Source organism: Carcharhinus amblyrhynchos, chromosome 35 (genome assembly GCF_965287045.1).
Source record: "Carcharhinus amblyrhynchos chromosome 35, sCarAmb.v2.hapA, whole genome shotgun sequence".
Lineage (NCBI taxonomy): Eukaryota > Metazoa > Chordata > Chondrichthyes > Carcharhiniformes > Carcharhinidae > Carcharhinus > Carcharhinus amblyrhynchos.
Genome location: NC_137358.1, coordinates 14,467,196 through 14,484,133, shown reverse-complemented (window position 1 = coordinate 14,484,133; position 16,938 = coordinate 14,467,196). Strand labels below are relative to the sequence as shown.

The 16,938-nt window shown below is 48.7% G+C and overlaps 1 protein-coding gene across 1 annotated transcript; it reads right to left on the bottom strand.

Annotated features, from left to right (window-relative positions):
* Nucleotides 1-583: 583 nt before the first annotated feature.
* c35h22orf23 (chromosome 35 C22orf23 homolog) lies at nt 584-16,481 on the bottom strand. Its single transcript, XM_080217619.1, has 6 exons — nt 16,237-16,481; nt 10,646-10,708; nt 7,517-7,696; nt 5,564-5,695; nt 1,734-1,834; nt 584-752 (listed from the first exon to the last, which is right to left on the bottom strand). The coding sequence occupies exons 1-6, from the start codon at nt 16,334-16,336 to the stop codon at nt 666-668; spliced, it is 663 nt and encodes a 220-aa protein (XP_080073745.1). The 5' UTR covers nt 16,337-16,481; the 3' UTR covers nt 584-665.
* Nucleotides 16,482-16,938: the final 457 nt, after the last annotated feature.

The window sequence follows — 16,938 nt, the reverse complement described above, 5'->3', positions numbered from 1 at the left end:
ATAGTTAAGAAAGCCCATCAACGCCTCTACTTTCTCAGAAGACTAAGGAAATTTGGCATGGCAGCTATGACTCTCACCAGTCTTTACAGATGTACCATAAGAAGCATTCTTTCTGGTTGTATCACAACTTGGTATGGGCTCCTGCTCTGCCCAAGGCTGCAAGGAACCACAAAAGACATGAATGTAGCCCAATCCATCATGCAAATCAGCCTCCCATCCATTGACTCTGTCAACACTTCCTGCTGCCTCAGAAAAGCAGCAGCATAATTAAGGACCCCACGCACCCCGGACATTCTCTCTTCCATCTTCTTCTATCAGGAAAAAGACACAAAAGTCTGAGGTCACGTACTAACCGACTCAAGAACAGCTTCTTCTCTCTGCCATCAGACTTCTGAATGGACTTACCTTGTATTAACTTGATCTTTCTCTATACTCTAGCTATGACTGTAACACTTGATTCTACACAGTCTCCTTTCCTTCCTTATGAACGGTATGCTTTGTCCGTAGAGTGTGCAAGAAACAATACTTTTCACTGTATGAGAATACGTGACAATAACAAATCAAATCAAAATCAGCTCCAGAAACAAGTTTTTTTTATATTTATTTTAAATACATTTGTCCAGGGAATTTGTAAGACTTTAGACTTCTGGATATTCAACATGGAACTATGAACAAGTGGATCCGCTCTCACTCTTGGCCGTCTCCAGGTCATTGTTCCTCTTCTGGTCGATCTCTTCCATCTCACGGATTTTCTGTAAGAGACGGGGGAGAGGTTAATGGGGGGGAGGTTGAGGGGGCTGCTTTTATCCCAAGCCTTGTCTCTGCTCTGTGTTTGCCCTCAGAAAGGTCAGCTCGTGCTGGGTCTTGAAAGAACAGGAGGAGACAATGGCTTAGTGGTATTAGCGCTGGACTATTAATCCAGAAATTCAGATAATGTTTTGGGCACCTGGGTTCGAATCCTGCCATGCCAGATGGTGGAATTTGAATTCAATAAAAAAAATCTGGAATTAAGAAACTACTGCTGACCATGAAACCATAGTCAGAAAAACCCATCCGGTTCACTGATGTCTTTTAGGGAAGGAAATCTGCTGTCCTTACCCGGTCTGGCCTTCGTGTGACAGTAAGAAGTCTCACAACACCAGGTTAAAGTCCAACAGGTTTATTTGACGTTACTGTCTTTGCTTGGTTTATTGTGTTTACCCCAGTCCAATGCTGGCATCTCCACATCATGGCTACATGTGACTCCAGAGCCACAGCAACTGCCCTCCAACTGCAACTAGGGATGGGCAATAAATGCTGGCCAGCCAGTGACACCCATGTCTCACGAATGGATAAAAAACTCTGAGGAGAATGCAAACCCCTCACTGCAGACACCAACACAATCTGTACAGCCAGGTATCTGGTGAACCCCACCATCCATGGCCTTGCTGCAGTTCCATCCTCAGCCACTGGATGCCCCCCTCACCCTGTCAGATGAGCCTCAGGGTTCAGGCCAGTTTCCCTCTGTCCCTTCACTCACTCCAGCAGCACCAGCCCTAACAGGGCAGGGTGGTGTGTGGCGGGAGGATGTAAGGGGCTGTGGGGTGGGGATGTAAGAGACGGCAGGGTGGGAATGTTGGGGACCGGTGGGGGGGGGATGCTAGGGGCTGCGGGTGGAGGGCGGGGCAGGGGTGAGGGGAATGGGGGATGCCAGGGGCTGCGGCAGAGGATACCCCGCTCACACTGCCAGTTACCTGGGAAATTTGAGTTTGAATGATTGCTCGGAAATCCTTTCCCCGCCCGAGAGATTCCATTTCCTGCAGGAATATTCGTCTCTCCTCAATCTCATTACATACTGGAATCAGAAAAGGAAAAGAGTTTAGTTACAGACACTAACATCCTCCCCCACCCCCTCCCTCACTGACAGCCCCCTCCCTCATCCCCTCACTGACTGCCCCCTCCCTCATCCCCTCACTGACTGCCCCCTCCCTCATCCCCTCACTGACAGCCCCCTCCCTCATCCCCTCACTGACAGCCCCCTCCCTCATCCCCTCACTGACAGCCCCCTCCCTCATCCCCTCACTGACAGCCCCCTCCCTCATCCCCTCACTGACAGCCCCCTCCCTCATCCCCTCACTGACAGCCCCCTCCCTCATCCCCTCACTGACAGCCCCCTCCCTCATCCCCTCACTGACTGCCCCCTCCCTCATCCCCTCACTGACTGCCCCCTCCCTCATCCCCTCACTGACTGCCCCCTGCCTCATCCCCTCACTGACTGCCCCCTCCCTCATCCCCTCACTGACTGCCCCCTGCCTCATCCCCTCACTGACTGCCCCCTCCCTCATCCCCTCACTGACTGCCCCCTCCCTCATCCCCTCACTGACTGCCCCCTCCCTCATCCCCTCACTGACTGCCCCCTCCCTCATCCCCTCACTGACTGCCCCCTCCCTCATCCCCTCACTGACTGCCCCCTCCCTCATCCCCTCACTGACTGCCCCCTCCCTCATCCCCTCACTGACTGCCCCCTCCCTCATCCCCTCACTGACTGCCCCCTCCCTCATCCCCTCACTGACTGCCCCCTCCCTCATCCCCTCACTGACTGCCCCCTCCCCCATCCCCTCACTGACTGCCCCCTCCCCCATCCCCTCACTGACTGCCCCCTCCCCCATCCCCTCACTGACTGCCCCCTCCCCCATCCCCTCACTGACTGCCCCCTCCCTCATCCCCTCACTGACTGCCCCCTCCCTCATCCCCTCACTGACTGCCCCCTCCCTCATCCCCTCACTGACTGCCCCCTCCCTCATCCCCTCACTGACTGCCCCCTCCCTCATCCCCTCACTGACTGCCCCCTCCCTCATCCCCTCACTGACTGCCCCCTCCCTCATTAACACACTCACTGACAAACATCCCTCTCATTAACATCCTCACTGTCTTGCCCCTCCCTCATTTAACTTAAGCCAGGAGTGAGGAAGGCTAAAAGAGGTCACAGAAAGTCACTGGCCAGCAAGATTAAAGGAAAAATCCCAATGCTTTTTATACATATATAAAGAGCGAGAAAGTAGCCAGGGAGAGGGTCGGCCCACTCAAGGACAGGGGAGAGAATCTATGTGTGGAGCCAGAGGAAATGGGCGAGGTATTAAATGAGTACTTTACGTCAGTATTCACCAAAGAGAAGGACTTGGTGGATGATGAGGCTGGGGAAGGGTGTGTAGATAGTTTTTGATCTCAACATGACTCAAAGGAGATATTGCGGTTCTTGAGAAACACTAAGGCAGACAAATCCCCAGGGCCCGATGGGATATCCCCCAGAATACTGAGTGAGGCAAGGGAGGAAACTGCTGGGGCCTTGAGAGAAATCTTTGTATCCTCACTGGCTACAGGGGAGTCATGATGTGGAAATGCCGGCGTTGGACTGGGGTAAACACAGTAAGAAGTCTCACAACACCAGGTTAAAGTCCAACAGGTTTATTTGATAGTAAACCCACAAGCTTTTGGAGCACTGCCCCTTCATCAGGTGACTCTTGTCCTCACCTATCGAAGGGGCAACGCTCCGAAAGCTAGCAGGTTTACTATCAAATAAACCTGTTGGACTTTAACCTGGTCTTGTGAGACTTCTTGCAGGAGAAGTCCCAGAGGATTAGAGAATAGCCAATGCTGTTCCTTTGTTTAAGAAGGGTATCAAGGATAATCCAGGTAATTACAGGCCGGTGAGCCTTATGTCAGCGGTAGGGAAATCCTTTGCGGATCCTTTGAGACAGGATTTACTTCCAGTTGGAAATAAGTGGACATATTAGTGAGAGGCAACATGGTTTTGTGAAGGGAAGGTCGTGTCTCACTAACTTGATCGAGTTCTTTGAGGAAGTGACGAAGATGATTGATGAGGGTAGGGCAGTGGATGTTGTCTACATGGACTTCAGTAAGGCCTTTGGCAAGGTCCCTCATGGCAGACTGGTGCAGAAGGTGAAGTCGCACGGGATCAGAGGTGAACTGGCTCTGTCATAGAAGACAGAGGGTAGCAGTGGAAGGGTGCGTTTCTGAATGGGTGGCTGTGACTAATGGCATATCTCAGGGGTCAGTGCTGGGACCTTTGCTGTTTGTTCTTCTTTATTCATTTGTGGGATATGGGCATCGCTGGCTGGGCCAGCATTTATTGCCCATCCCTAGTTGCCCTTGGAGGGCAGTTGAGAGTCAACCACATTGCTGTGGCTCTGGAGTCACATGTAGGCCAGACCGGGTAAGGACAGCAGATTTCCTTCCCTGAAGGATATCAGTGAACCAGGTAGGTTTTTCAACAATTGACAATGGTTTAATAGTCATCAGTACATTCTTAATTCCAGATATTTTTCATTGAATTCAAATTCCACCATCTGCATTGTAGGGATTTGAACCCGGGTCCCCAGAACATTAACTGAGTTTTTGGATTAACAGTCTAGTGATAATACACTAGGCCATCACCTCTCTATATATATGTTACTATATATAAATGATTTGGAGGAAAATGCAACTGGATTGATTAGCAAGTTTGCGGACAACACAAAGGTTGGTGGATTTGCGGATAGCGATGAGGATACAGCAGGATATAGATCAGTTGGAGACTTGGGCGGAGAAATGGCAGATGGAGTTTAATCCCGACAAATGTGAGGTAATGCATTTTGGAAGGTCTAATACAGATAGGACATATACAGTAAAGGGCAGAATCCTTAAGAATATTGATAGGCAAAGGATCTGGGTGTACAAAGGTCACTGAAAGATGGAGAAGGTAGTCAAGAAAACATACGGCATGCTTGCCTTCATCGGCCGGGGTACTGAGTTTAAAAATTGGCAAGTCATGTTGCAGCTTTATGGAACCTTAGTTAGGCTGCATTTGGAATACTATGTCCAATTCAGGTCATCGCACTACCAGAAGGACATGGAGGCTTTGGAGAGGGTACAGAAAGATTTACCAGGATGTTGTCTAGTACGGAGGGCATTAGTTATGAGGAGAGGTTGGAGAAACTTGTTCTCACTGGAATGACGGAGGTTGAGAGGAGACCTGATAGAAGTCTACAAGATTATGAGGAGCATGGACAGAGTGGATAGTCAGAAGCTTTTTCCCAGGGTGGAAGAGTTAATTACAAGGGGGCACAGGTTTAAGATGCGAGGGGCAAGATTTAAGGGAGACATACGAGGCAGATTTTTTACACAGAGAGTAGTGGGTGCCTGGAACTAGTTGCTGGGTGAGGTAGTGGAAGCAGACACGAAAGTGACTTTCAAGGGGCGTCTTGACAAATACATGAATAGGATGGGAATAGAGGGATATGGTCTCTGGAAGGGTAGGGGGTTTTTGTTTAGTCGAGCAGCATGGTTGGTGCAGGCTTGGAGGGCCGAAGGGCCTGTTCCTTTGCTGTAATTTTCTCTGTTCTAACACCCTCACTGGCTGCCCCCTCCCTCATTAACAACCCCATTCACAATCCCCAATCTCACCCAACTTCCTCCATTAAACCCTCACTGACACCCTCTCACTCACCCCAAGAGCAGTAGTGTCAGATGCAGCATCACCCTAGGAACTGAGCTTTGGGAAATGACTCTGGAAAGAAACACTTACATTCTTCAAACCGATCGATTTCCGGCACTTCCTCCTCCACTTTCTTGGGTATTGGTTTGCAGTTGGGTTCAGGGTCATCTTTCCCAGTGGCCATGAGATTCTGCAGACGCTGCTTTTCCTTCTCCAAGTTCCCTGAAGTAAAACAATGAATGATTGTCACAGCGAGGGAGGGTGCGTAAGCGAGAGAGATAGAGGGCAGGCAAGTGAGGGAGAGCGGGCGAGCGAGGGCACGTGAGCAAGGGTGGGCAAATGAGGGCAGGCCCACGAGGGCGGTGGTGCGCGGGAGGCTATGCACGAGAAGGCGTGTGTGAGAAGGATCGCACGAGAGTGCACGTGACAGAGTGGGAAAAGATTTGGCAGATGGAGTTTAATGAGAGGTTGCCCAGTTTGGCAGGAATGTAATTTGAATGGGGAGAGACAACAGAAAGTTACGATACAGAGAAAATCTAGGGGTCCTTGTACATGAATCACAAAATGCTAGCGTGCAGGTACAGCGAGTAATTAGGAGTTGGTCTTTATTGCAAGGGGGGCAATGAGGTTGCTACAGGCATACAGGGCAATGGTAAGACTGCACTGAATGTAATGTGTGCAGCGTTGGTCTCCTTTCTTAAGGAGAGATATATTTGCGTTGGAGGGAGCTCAGAGAAGGTTCACTAGGCTGATCCTAGAATGAAGAGGTTGTCTAATGAGGAAAGATTGAGCAGGTTGGACCAAAATGCATTGGAGTTTAGGAGAATGAGAGGTGATCTCATTGAAACATTGGGAGATTCTGAGGGGGCTCAACAGGGTGGGGTACTGAATGTTTCCCCTTGTGGGGGAATCTAGAACAAGGGGGACACAGTTTAAGAATAAGAAGGTTCTGGTTTAGGATGGAGCTGAGGAGGGATTGTTAAATTCTCCTCCCTAGAGAGCAGCTGGGGGCTGGGTCACAGAATGTATTCGAGGCTGAGTTAGACAGATTTTTGACAAGGGAGTCGAGGGGACAGGAGTGGCATTAACCCAACAATCTGATCCGCCACAAATTTACTGACTGGTGGAGCAGGCGTGATGGGTCGAATGGCCTGCTCCTATTTCTTATATTCTTTGCAGACGTTTCATCGATGCAAAAGTAAATGAAAAAAATTAAATGCTTGAATTGAAAACAGGTGTCCGTCTGTTACAGTACTCAGTTATTACTATACATTAAAAAAAAAATCGGTTGACATGGGCATCGCTGGCTAGCTCAGCATTCATTGCCCGTCCCTAATTGCCCCTTGGGAAGGTGGTGGTGAGCTGCCTTCTGGAACCGCTGCAGTCCCTGTGGTGTAGGTACATCCACAGTGCTGTTAGGGAGGGAGTTCCAGGGGTCTGACCCAGCGACAGTGAAGGAATGGCCGCTATATTTCCAAGTCAGAATGGTGAGTGGCTCGGAGGGATATTTGGGGGTAATGGTGTCTGCCTGCCTTTGCTGCCCTTGTCCATTTAGATAGTGGGTTTGGAAGGTTCAGCCTAAGGATCCTTGGTGAGTTGCTGCAGTGCATTTAGATGGTACACACTGCTGTTACTGTGCCTTTATTGCCCATCCCTAATTGCCCTTGAACTGAGTGGCAGTTAGGAGTTGCTATGGAGTCACATGTAGGCCAGGCCGGGTAAGGGTGGCAGATTTCCTTCCCTAAACGATATCAGTGAACCAGATGGGTTTTTCTGACAATGGTTACATGGTCATCAGTAGATTCTTAATTCCAGATTTTTATTGTACTCAAATTCTACCATCTGCCGTGCTGGGATTTGAACTTGGGTCCCCAGAGCTTTACCCTGGATTACTAGTACCACAATGCCACCAGCTCACACTCGCTGCGGTTCCTTCTTTGTGGGGTTTATCTCACAAATTAATCCAGTGATGGGGCTGATTGAGATGTGATAGATTAGGAGCTGCCACAAAGTTTGTTACAGTGGATATATTTAAACACCTACTTGTTGCCCGGGGCCGGAACCTTTCCCGTTGGTATGCGTCTCCGGCACGGCAGCTGTCTGCGGGTCGCAGGTGTGGTTTGGAGGAGGGGTAGACTCGGAGAGATGGGGTGGGTGGCAGTGGCGGAGGAGATGAGACCTTGCTGGAGTTGGGATTACAGGTCGCTGGGAAAGCGTCTCCCTCTACAAGAAAAATCAATATTATAACAACAAGATTGTTCCAAGCTCCACGAGAAACCTTCTGCAAATATGAGAGTGCATTAGAGGAGGAGGCCGTTCAGCCCATCATGCCTAATCCAGCTCATAGTGGCACTGAATTATTCACATTTCTTTATCATTTCCCCTTTGTTCTGTCATTCCTTTCCACTTTGAGTTTTTAACAATTCCTTTTTGAAGTTATTCAGTCTGCTTCCAGCACCTCATCAGGTTGTGGGAAACAGATCATAACCACTCGCTTGTTAAATGAACTCTGTTCGTTTCTTGCTTTCATTATCCTGCTGATGATCATAAAGCCATAAATCACAGAATCCCTTACAGTGCAGAACGAGACCATTCGGCCTATCGAGTCTACACTGACCACATTCCCATAACCCCACATATCTACCCTGCTTAATCTGCCTGACACTAAGGGTAATTTAGCACGGCCCAATTAACTTAACCCGCGCATCTTTGGACTGTGGGAGAAAACCGGAGCACCCGGAGGAAACCCACGTAGACACAGGGAGAATGTACAAACTCCACACAGACAGTGACGCGAGCCGGGAATCAATCCCAGATCCCTGGTGCTGTGAGGCAGCAGTGCCAACCACTGTGCCACCATGACGCCCCTAATGTTCTGTGATTACTGACCACTCTGCTACTGGAAACGGTTTCTCTTCATTGACTCTTTAACATTTTATCAAATCTCCCCTCAACCTTCCCCGTCCTGAGGAGAATAATCATACAATCCTTACAGTGCAGAAGGAGGCCATTTGGCCCATCGAGCCTGCACCGACAAAAATCCCACCCAGGCCCTTTCCCCATGACCTTGCAAATCCCCCTGATACTAAGGGGAAATTTAGCACGGCCAATCCACCTAACCCACACATCATTGGAGTGTGGGAGGAAATTGGCACACCTGGAGGAAACCCACGCAGACACAAGGAGAACGTGCAAACTCTGCACAGACAGTGACCCAAGCCGGGAATTGAACCTGGGTCCCTGGCGTTGTGAGGCAGTAGTGCTAACCATTCTACACCATACGCCGCCGTTCCTTCACTGCCACTAGGTCAAAATCCTGCAGCTCTCTCTCTAACAGCATCTACATCTCAGGGACTGCAGTTGTTCAAGAAGGCAACTCACCACCACCTTCTCAAGGGCAATTAAGGACAGGCTTTAAAAAATGCTGCCTAGACAGTGGCCCCCACATCCCATGACTGAATCAATTAAAAGCTTCTCCAGTCTCTTCTCATTAGCTGACATCCCTCATCCCTGGAACAATTCCAGTAAATCTCCTCCACACCCTCTCTGAGGCCCCAACATCCTTTGTGAACTGCGGTGACCAGAATCTGACCCAATTTCTCCAGCTGAGACTTCATTCAGGAAGATTTAACATAACATTCTTACTTTTGGAATCCATGCCTTGCTATATAATTAAAGGAAAACAGCCGCCATAGCTTTGCACGCTACTTCAAAGGTTTGTGTGTGTAACATTCCAATCCCACAAACCCCCCCACCCCTCAAGACCCTGTGTTCCTTCACCCTCATTATAATTAGACCATCTATTTCCAGGCATTTCTGCAGCTAGCAAGAGTAACTCCAGTAAATGGAAAGTTCTCTCGGAATCAGTCGCACCATCGGCTTGTTTCTTCCCAGCTTCAGGAAGGTTTATTTAATATTTATCAGACTGTTGTGTTTCCTTTGATCTTCCTTCAGTTGGAAGGGATATCCTCAGAAATTGTTTTCAATTCTCCCACGTAACCTGTTTCCTGAACCCCTCCGCCCTCTCCGTGCCACGTTTTCAGGTTATTACAACCCACCTCTCCCCGCTTTCTAAAAAAGGGCAGATTAAGGGCAGTCATTTATAAATTGTGAAAGCATATTCAAAGCCCAGAAGGAGGCCATTCAGCTCATCGAGCCTGCACCGACAACAATCCCACCCTGGCCTTATCCCTGTAGCACCATGTATTTACGCTGCTAATCCCCTGACATTAAGGGGCAATTTAGCAAGGCCAATCCACCCAACCCACACATCTTTAGATACTAAGGGACAATTTAGCATGGCCAATCCACCTAACTTGCACATCTTTAGATACTAAGGGACAATTTAGCATGGCCAATCCACCTAACTTGCACATCTTTAGATACTAAGGGACAATTTAGCATGGCCAATCCACATAACCTGCACATCTTTGAACATTAAGAGGCAATTTAGCATGGCCAATCCACCCAACCTGCATATCTTTGGACATTAAGGGACAATTTACATGGCCAATCCATCCAACCTGCACATCTTTGGACACGAAGGGACAATTTAACATGGCCAATCAACCTTAACCTGCATATCTTTGGACACCTAAGCGGCAATTTAGCATGGCCAATCGACCTTAACCTGCACATCTTTGGACACTAAGCGGCAATTTAGCATGGCCAATCCATGTAACGCGCAGACCTTTTGACTGTGGGAAGAAATAGGAGCACCCAGAGAAAACCCACGCAGACACGGGGAGAACATGCAAAAACCACACAGACAGTGACCCGAGGCTGGAATTGAACCCAGTCTCTGGTGCTGCAAGGCAGCAGTGCTAACCACTGGGCCACTAGTGGGGATCCACATTGTGAAGGTAGAGACATGGCTGAGGTACAAAATGTAGCTGTAAAGGAGAAACAGGTAAAATAGATAAATTCCAGGTACTTAAATGGTTTTTAAGGTTCTTTCAAAGAATGTGGGCATCACTGGCTAGGTCAGCATCTGTTTATCTCTAGTTGCCCTTGAGAAGGTGGTGGTGAGCTGCCTTCTTGAACCACTACAGTCCATGTGGTGTAGGTACACCCCTGGCTCTGATAGGGAGGGAGTTCCTGGATTTTGACTCCTGGTGAAGCTTTGTTCATTGCAAGGTTCAAAGCGAGAGGCTCATATGTAAACATACTCACCCTGTAGTCTTCTGTTGAGCTGTCTCTGTTGGAATTGGTTCAGTTTGGATTCCTGCATCATCACTGCAAGAGGGAACAAGGTGAGGCTCAGACAGTAAGAGCAATGAGGGGGTACACAGCCTGAGATACAGAATGTTTAAAGTTTATTTATTAGGGTCAGCTTACATTAACACTGCAATGGAGTCACTGTGAAAATCCCCAAACCCCAGCGCCTGTTCAGGGAGGAGAATTTAACATGATCAACGTACCTAACCAGCACATCTTTCAGACTGTGGGAGGAAACTGGAGCACCTGGAGGAAACCCACGCAGACACGGGGAGAAAGTGCAGATCCCACACAGACAGTGACCTGAGCTGGGAATCGAACCTGGGTCCCTGGCGCTGTGAGACAGCAGTGCTAACCACTGTGCCGCCATGACACCATGTCTGTTATTTTCCCAAAAACCAGGTCCTGCAATATCTTCTTCCTCATTGGACTGATGCAGAAAATTCTCTTGAACACAGCCTCCTTGCTTCTCTTAGCCTTTTAACATGATTGCCACATTCAGATAGTTAAAATCCCCCACTAAAGCAACTTGAGAATTCTTGCAATTTCTCTGCAAATTGTTTAGTCTGTATCTTTCCCACTACACTAGCTGCTAGCTAATAAACCACAACCAGAAAATGCTGAAGAAACTCAGCAGGTCTGACAGCTTCTGTGGAGAGAGAATAGAGTCAACATTGAGTCTGGATGACTCTAAGACGTAGAATCCCTAAGTACAGAAGGAGGCCATTCAGCCCATTGAGTCTGCATTAATAACAATCGCACCAGGCTCTACCCCATAATCCCACGTAATCCCCCCGACACTAAGGGGACAACCCACTCAGGCCCTATTCCTGTAACCCCAGGAAAGTTACAGCACAGGAACAGGCCCTTCAGCCCTCCAAACCTGCACCGACCATGCTGCTAAAACCCCCTACCCTTCCGAGGACCATATCCCTCTATTCCCATCCTATTCGTGTATTTGTCCAGACACCCTTAAAACTCACTATCATATCTGCTTCCAATACTTCCCGCTAATCCTCCAACCCACACATCCTGGGACATTAAGGAGCAATTCAGCATAGCCAATCCACCAAAATCTGCACATCTTTGGAGTGTGGGAGGAAACCGGAGCACCCGGAGAAAACCCACACAGACATGGGGAGAATCACAGTGCCATCCTGATTTATTTAACACACTCCATACAGGTAGGGTTGGCAAGGTACAAAGGGGTATTTGATGGATGAAACAAAGGGAGTGGGGAGAATTGTGGAGTTAGATTCCAGATCACCCACCACGGCCCAAGGAAAGATAACTCAAAGTATCTTATAATTGGCAAGAAGCTAGAAAGAGTCAGGAGATTTAGGGATCCAAGTACAGAAATCACTAAAAGTAAGAGAACAGGTACAAAAAGTAATTAAGTGGTTAGTGCTGCTGCCTCACACAGCCAAGGACCTGGGTTCAATTCTGACCTCAGGTGCTCCAATTTCCTTCCACAGTCCAAAGATATGGAGTTAGGTGGATTGGCTATGCTAAATTGACCCTTAGTGTCCAAAGATGTGTAAGTTAGGTAGATTAGTTATGCTAAATTGTCTCTTAGTGCCCAAAGATGTGTAGGTCAGGGGAATTAGCCATGATAAACTGACTCTTAGTGTCCAAAGATGTGCAGGTTAGGTGATTGACCATGCTAAATTGCCCCTTGGTGTCCAAAGGTGTGTAGATTAGGTGGATTGGCCATGCTAAATTGCATCTTAGTGTCCAAAGATGTGTAGGTTAGCTGATTGGCCATGCTAAATTGCCCCTTAGTGTCCAAAGATGTGTTGCTTAGGTCATTGGCCATGCTAAATTGCCCCTTAGTGTCCAAAGATGTGTTGCTTAGGTCATTGGCCATGCTAAATTGCCCCTTAGTGTGTAGCTTGGGAGATTGGTGGGGTCAATACATGGGGTTACAGGGATAGGGTTTGTGTCAGATGCTCTGTCGGAGAGTTGGTGCAGACTCAATGGGCCAAACAGCCTCTTTTTGCAGTAGAGGGAATCTACTTTATTCTACGATTTTAGAAGGCTCCTAGAACATTGATCTTAATCTTGAGGGTGCTGGAATACAAAGGGGTGGAAACTGGGTTCCGGTTATATAAAACTCGAGTCACATTCCATCTGAACTGTTTAGTTAGGATATACTGATGTTGATGGGAATGTAGGGGTGGGAAGTGAGGAATTAATCTATGAGCTCAGGTTGCAGCAGCTGAGTTTGGATTGCCCTCAATATAGGAGATAAGGCAGTGAGTCTGTTTCAATTCTGGGCCAGAAGCTCCAGTTTCAAGTCCAACTTTAGGACGCAATGGCCAAGGAAGGTGCGTTCCTAATACGGCCAAACAGGTTGCGTATAAGCCTGTAAATCCTCCCAATATCCTTGATGGTGGGCATTAAGAGCAGGAGTTTTCTGGTCAGCCATATTGCAGAAGGCAATGGCAAACCACTGCAGCACTTTGCCAAGCATTACCATGGGCAAATCCAATGGACGTCCACGGTCACCAGTGCCTTTATGTTGTTTGGTAACCTGAATGAGGAGGAGAAAGGTAGCTTCCATTAATCTAATCTATTCCCTATGGTGATGAAGCCTAGATTAAGGTGGCATAACCTTAAAATTAGCATGAGCTACTCAGGGACAATGTAGTATCCCTGCCTCTGAGCCAGAAGCTCTGGGTTTGAGTTGCACTCCAGGACTTGGAGTTCATTAAGTGGCTGAAAAGGTTGATTATCAACCTATAAATCCTTCTGAACATGCCAAAGGCTGGCTGGGGGAGTGGGAGAGAGTCCTGGTCAGCCAAGCTTGGTGTGGAGTAGCACCCGTCAAGCGATAAGCCTCCATTGACAGCAACCTGTTTCGGGTAAAACTTCGCGACGGAATCACATGAAAGTCTGCCCCATGCAGCACGAGGTGGGGAAGGCAAACAACACCAACGCCTCAGGGGTGACCACGGGAAGCACTGCTTCACGCGGAGGGTCATGGGAATCTGGAACTCACTCTCGCTCCCGAAAAGTTGTAGAGGCTGAGGATCAAAGTTGAGATGTGTAGGTTTTTGTTTAGCGAGGGTACTGGGATTATGGTGTTGGGTAGATGGAGATCAGTTATGATCAAAGGGAATGGGCAAACTGGCTCAAGGAATTCAGTGTGTTCCACACTGCTCTCTCTGTGAGAAAGAGTCGGTGGAGGCCAGTGGTACCTTGAACCTTCCTCACCATTGATGTTCTACATCAATTCCACTTCCCACCTTACTCCCATATTGCTTGATTTGCTTTTGCGCTAAACAAAATCTATTTATCTCTGTCTTAATATCCACTGACTGAACATTCATATCCCTCGACGTGAATAAGGGGCGAATAAGGAGCTGGCTATTTAAGACTGAGGTAAGGAAAAATCTCAGAAAATGGTGAATCTTCAGAATTCTCTATCCATGGGGCTGTGAAAACTCAATCTCAATAAGGTTTCTGGATACGAATGATATCCAAGGATATGGGGATAGCTGGAAAAATGACATTGAGATAGTTTATTTTATTAGTGTCACAAGTGGTCTTACATTAACACTGCAATGAAGTTACTGTGAAAACCCCCTAGTCGCCACACTCTGGTTCATGTTCGGGTACACTGAGGGAGAATTTAACATGGCCAATGCACCTAAGCAGCAGGTCTTTTGGACCGTGGAAGGAAACCACCTTCCACAGTCCTCCTTTGCTGCAGAAAAAAAGGGCAGTACGGTGGCACAGTGGTTAGCATTGCTGCCTCACAGCACCAGGGACCTGGGTTCGATTCCTGGCTTGCGTCACTGACTCTGTGGAGTTTGCACATTCTCTCTGTGTCTGCGTGGATTTCCTTCGGGTGCTCCAGTTTCCTCCTACAGTCCAAAGATGTGCAGGTTAAGTGGATTGGCCATGTTAAATTGTCCCTTAGTGTCCAAAGATGTGCAGGTTAGGTGGATTGGCTATGCTAAATTGTCCCTTTATGTCCAAAGATGTGCAGGGGGTCTAGCTAGGGTAAGTGCCTGGAGTTATGGGGGTAGTGGCCAGTGCAGACTCGACAGGCTGAATGGCCTCCTTCTGTATTGTAGGATTGTATGGATTCACCCAGAGGAAACCCACGCTGACACAGGGAGGATGTGCAGACTCAGCACAAACACTGACCCAAGCCGGGAATCAAACCGGGGTCCCTGGCATTGTGAGACAGCAGTGCTAATCACTGTGCCACCCATAGATGATCAGCCATGCTCTGTTTAAATGGCAGGCAGTCTGAATGGTCTACACTCCTGCATCTATTAACACATCTCTCAAATGGTCGTTCCTTTATGAGACAGCGCCCTCTGGCGCTAGATTCTCCAGCCAAAGGAAACTGTCAGCATTTAGCCAGGCTTTCTACTGAGGATTTTCTACTTTGCGATGAGATCACCCCTTATTAACCTAAACTTCACAAAGTACAGACTCTTTCTAGTCAATGTCCTGTTGTAGGACAACTTTCTCACTCCAGAAATTAACCTCATGGATCTTTGTTGCCCTCCCTGTAAAGTTTTTAATAAGTTTTAAAGTTAAAGTTTATTTATTAGTGTCACTGTGAAAATCCCCTAGTCGCCACACTCCTATTTGGGTACACTGAGGGAGAATTTAGCACGGCCAATGCACCTTACCAGCATGGCTTTCAGACTGTGGGAAGAAACCGAAGCGCCTGTAGGAAATCCACATATACATGGGGGGGAACATGCAACTCCACTCAGACAGTTACCCGAGGCCCAAATCGAACCTGGCTCCCTGCTGCTGTGAGGCAGCAGTGCTAACCACCGTGATGAGAGTATATTCTTTCTTAGGTACAGAGACCAGAACCGTACACAGCATTTCAAGTTTGCTGACACCTAACCCCCAGACAATTTATACATGCACCACAAACCCCTGTCTATAGCGGAGCACAGTGGCATAGTGGTTAGCATTGCTGCCTCACAGTGCAAGGGACCCGTGTTTGACTCCTGGCTTGGGTCACTGTCTGTGTGGAGTCTGAAAGTTCTTCCTGTGTCTACGTGGGTTTCCACTACGTGCTCTGGTTTCCTCCTGCAGTCTGAAAGACGTGCTGGTTAGGTGCATTGTCCGTGCTAAATTCTCCCTCAGTGTACCCAAACAGGCACGAGTGTGTGGCGAGTAGGGGATTTTAAGCCTACTTGTCACACTTATAAATAAACTTTTACTTTAAAGCATGCTTCCCTATTGCTTGCTGTATCCATCATGTTAACTTTGTGATTCCCATACAAGGAAAACCCACGGCCCTTTGAGCATCCTTTACTAGTCTCATACATTGCTCTCTATCAGTGCTGTGATATCTGTGCAGTGTTATCCATGGGGCTGTGAAAACTCAATCTCGATAAGGTTTCTGGATACGAATGATATCCAAGGATATGGGGATAGCGGGATAAATGACATTGAGATAGTTTATTTTATTAGTGTCACAAGTAGTCTTACATTAACACTGCAATGAAGTTACTGTGAAAACCCCCTAGTCGCCACACTCTGGTTCATTGTATATTCTGTCTCACCTTTCAGCAGCTCCTGGGTCTCTTTGCTGTATGAAGCTCTGGCACAATTCCAGAATCCAGTGCCAGTTTGTCCATTACCCTTTCCCTCGTCGCTGGCCATTTTATAGAGAGTGTCCCTGCTCCACTCCCTGGCCTGGGAGCTGCAGGAGAGACTGGGGTAGCAGCTGGTTACACAGAACAGCAAGATCCCAGACTGAACCCACTTAGTGTCTGCAGAGACTGACCAGAGGCCGGACAGGGACCAGAGACTGGACAGGGACCAGAGACTGACCACAGGCCGCACAGGGGCCAGAGACTGACCACAGGCCGCACAGGGGCCAGAGACTGGACAGTGGCCAGACAGGGGCCACAGCCTAACCAGAGGCCAGACAGGGGCCAGAGACTGACCAGGGGCCAGAGACTGACCAGAGGCTGCACAGGAGCCAGAGACTGGACAGTGGCCAGACAGGGGCCACAGCCTAACCAGAGGCCAGACAGGGGCTAGAGCCTGACCAGAGGTCGGGGGGGGAACTGTGACCAGAGGTCAGAAACTGACCAGAGTTTGGACTTGGGCCAGAGAGCAGGCAGTGGCCAGAGGCCGGAGGGACAGTGACCGGCCACAGGCCGGGTTGCGGCGTCGGTCGCTATGGCGACGCAAGGCCCGCCCCTAAGCCCAGCAGCCACCGCGCGGACTACAGCCCCCAGAATGCACCGCGCCAACCG

What these genes read in the sequence shown, in the direction of transcription:
- c35h22orf23 (XM_080217619.1), bottom strand. Translation starts at nt 16,336, where the DNA reads ATGGCCAGCGACGAGGGAAAGGGTAATGGACAAACTGGCACTGGATTC. An exon ending in GACCCAGGAGCTGCTGAAAG is followed by an intron (nt 10,709 to 16,236) that starts GTGAGACAGAAT and finishes TCCCTCTTGCAG; the next exon opens with TGATGATGCAGGAATCCAAA. An exon ending in TTCAAACTCAAATTTCCCAG is followed by an intron (nt 753 to 1,733) that starts GTAACTGGCAGT and finishes CGTCTCTTACAG; the next exon opens with AAAATCCGTGAGATGGAAGA.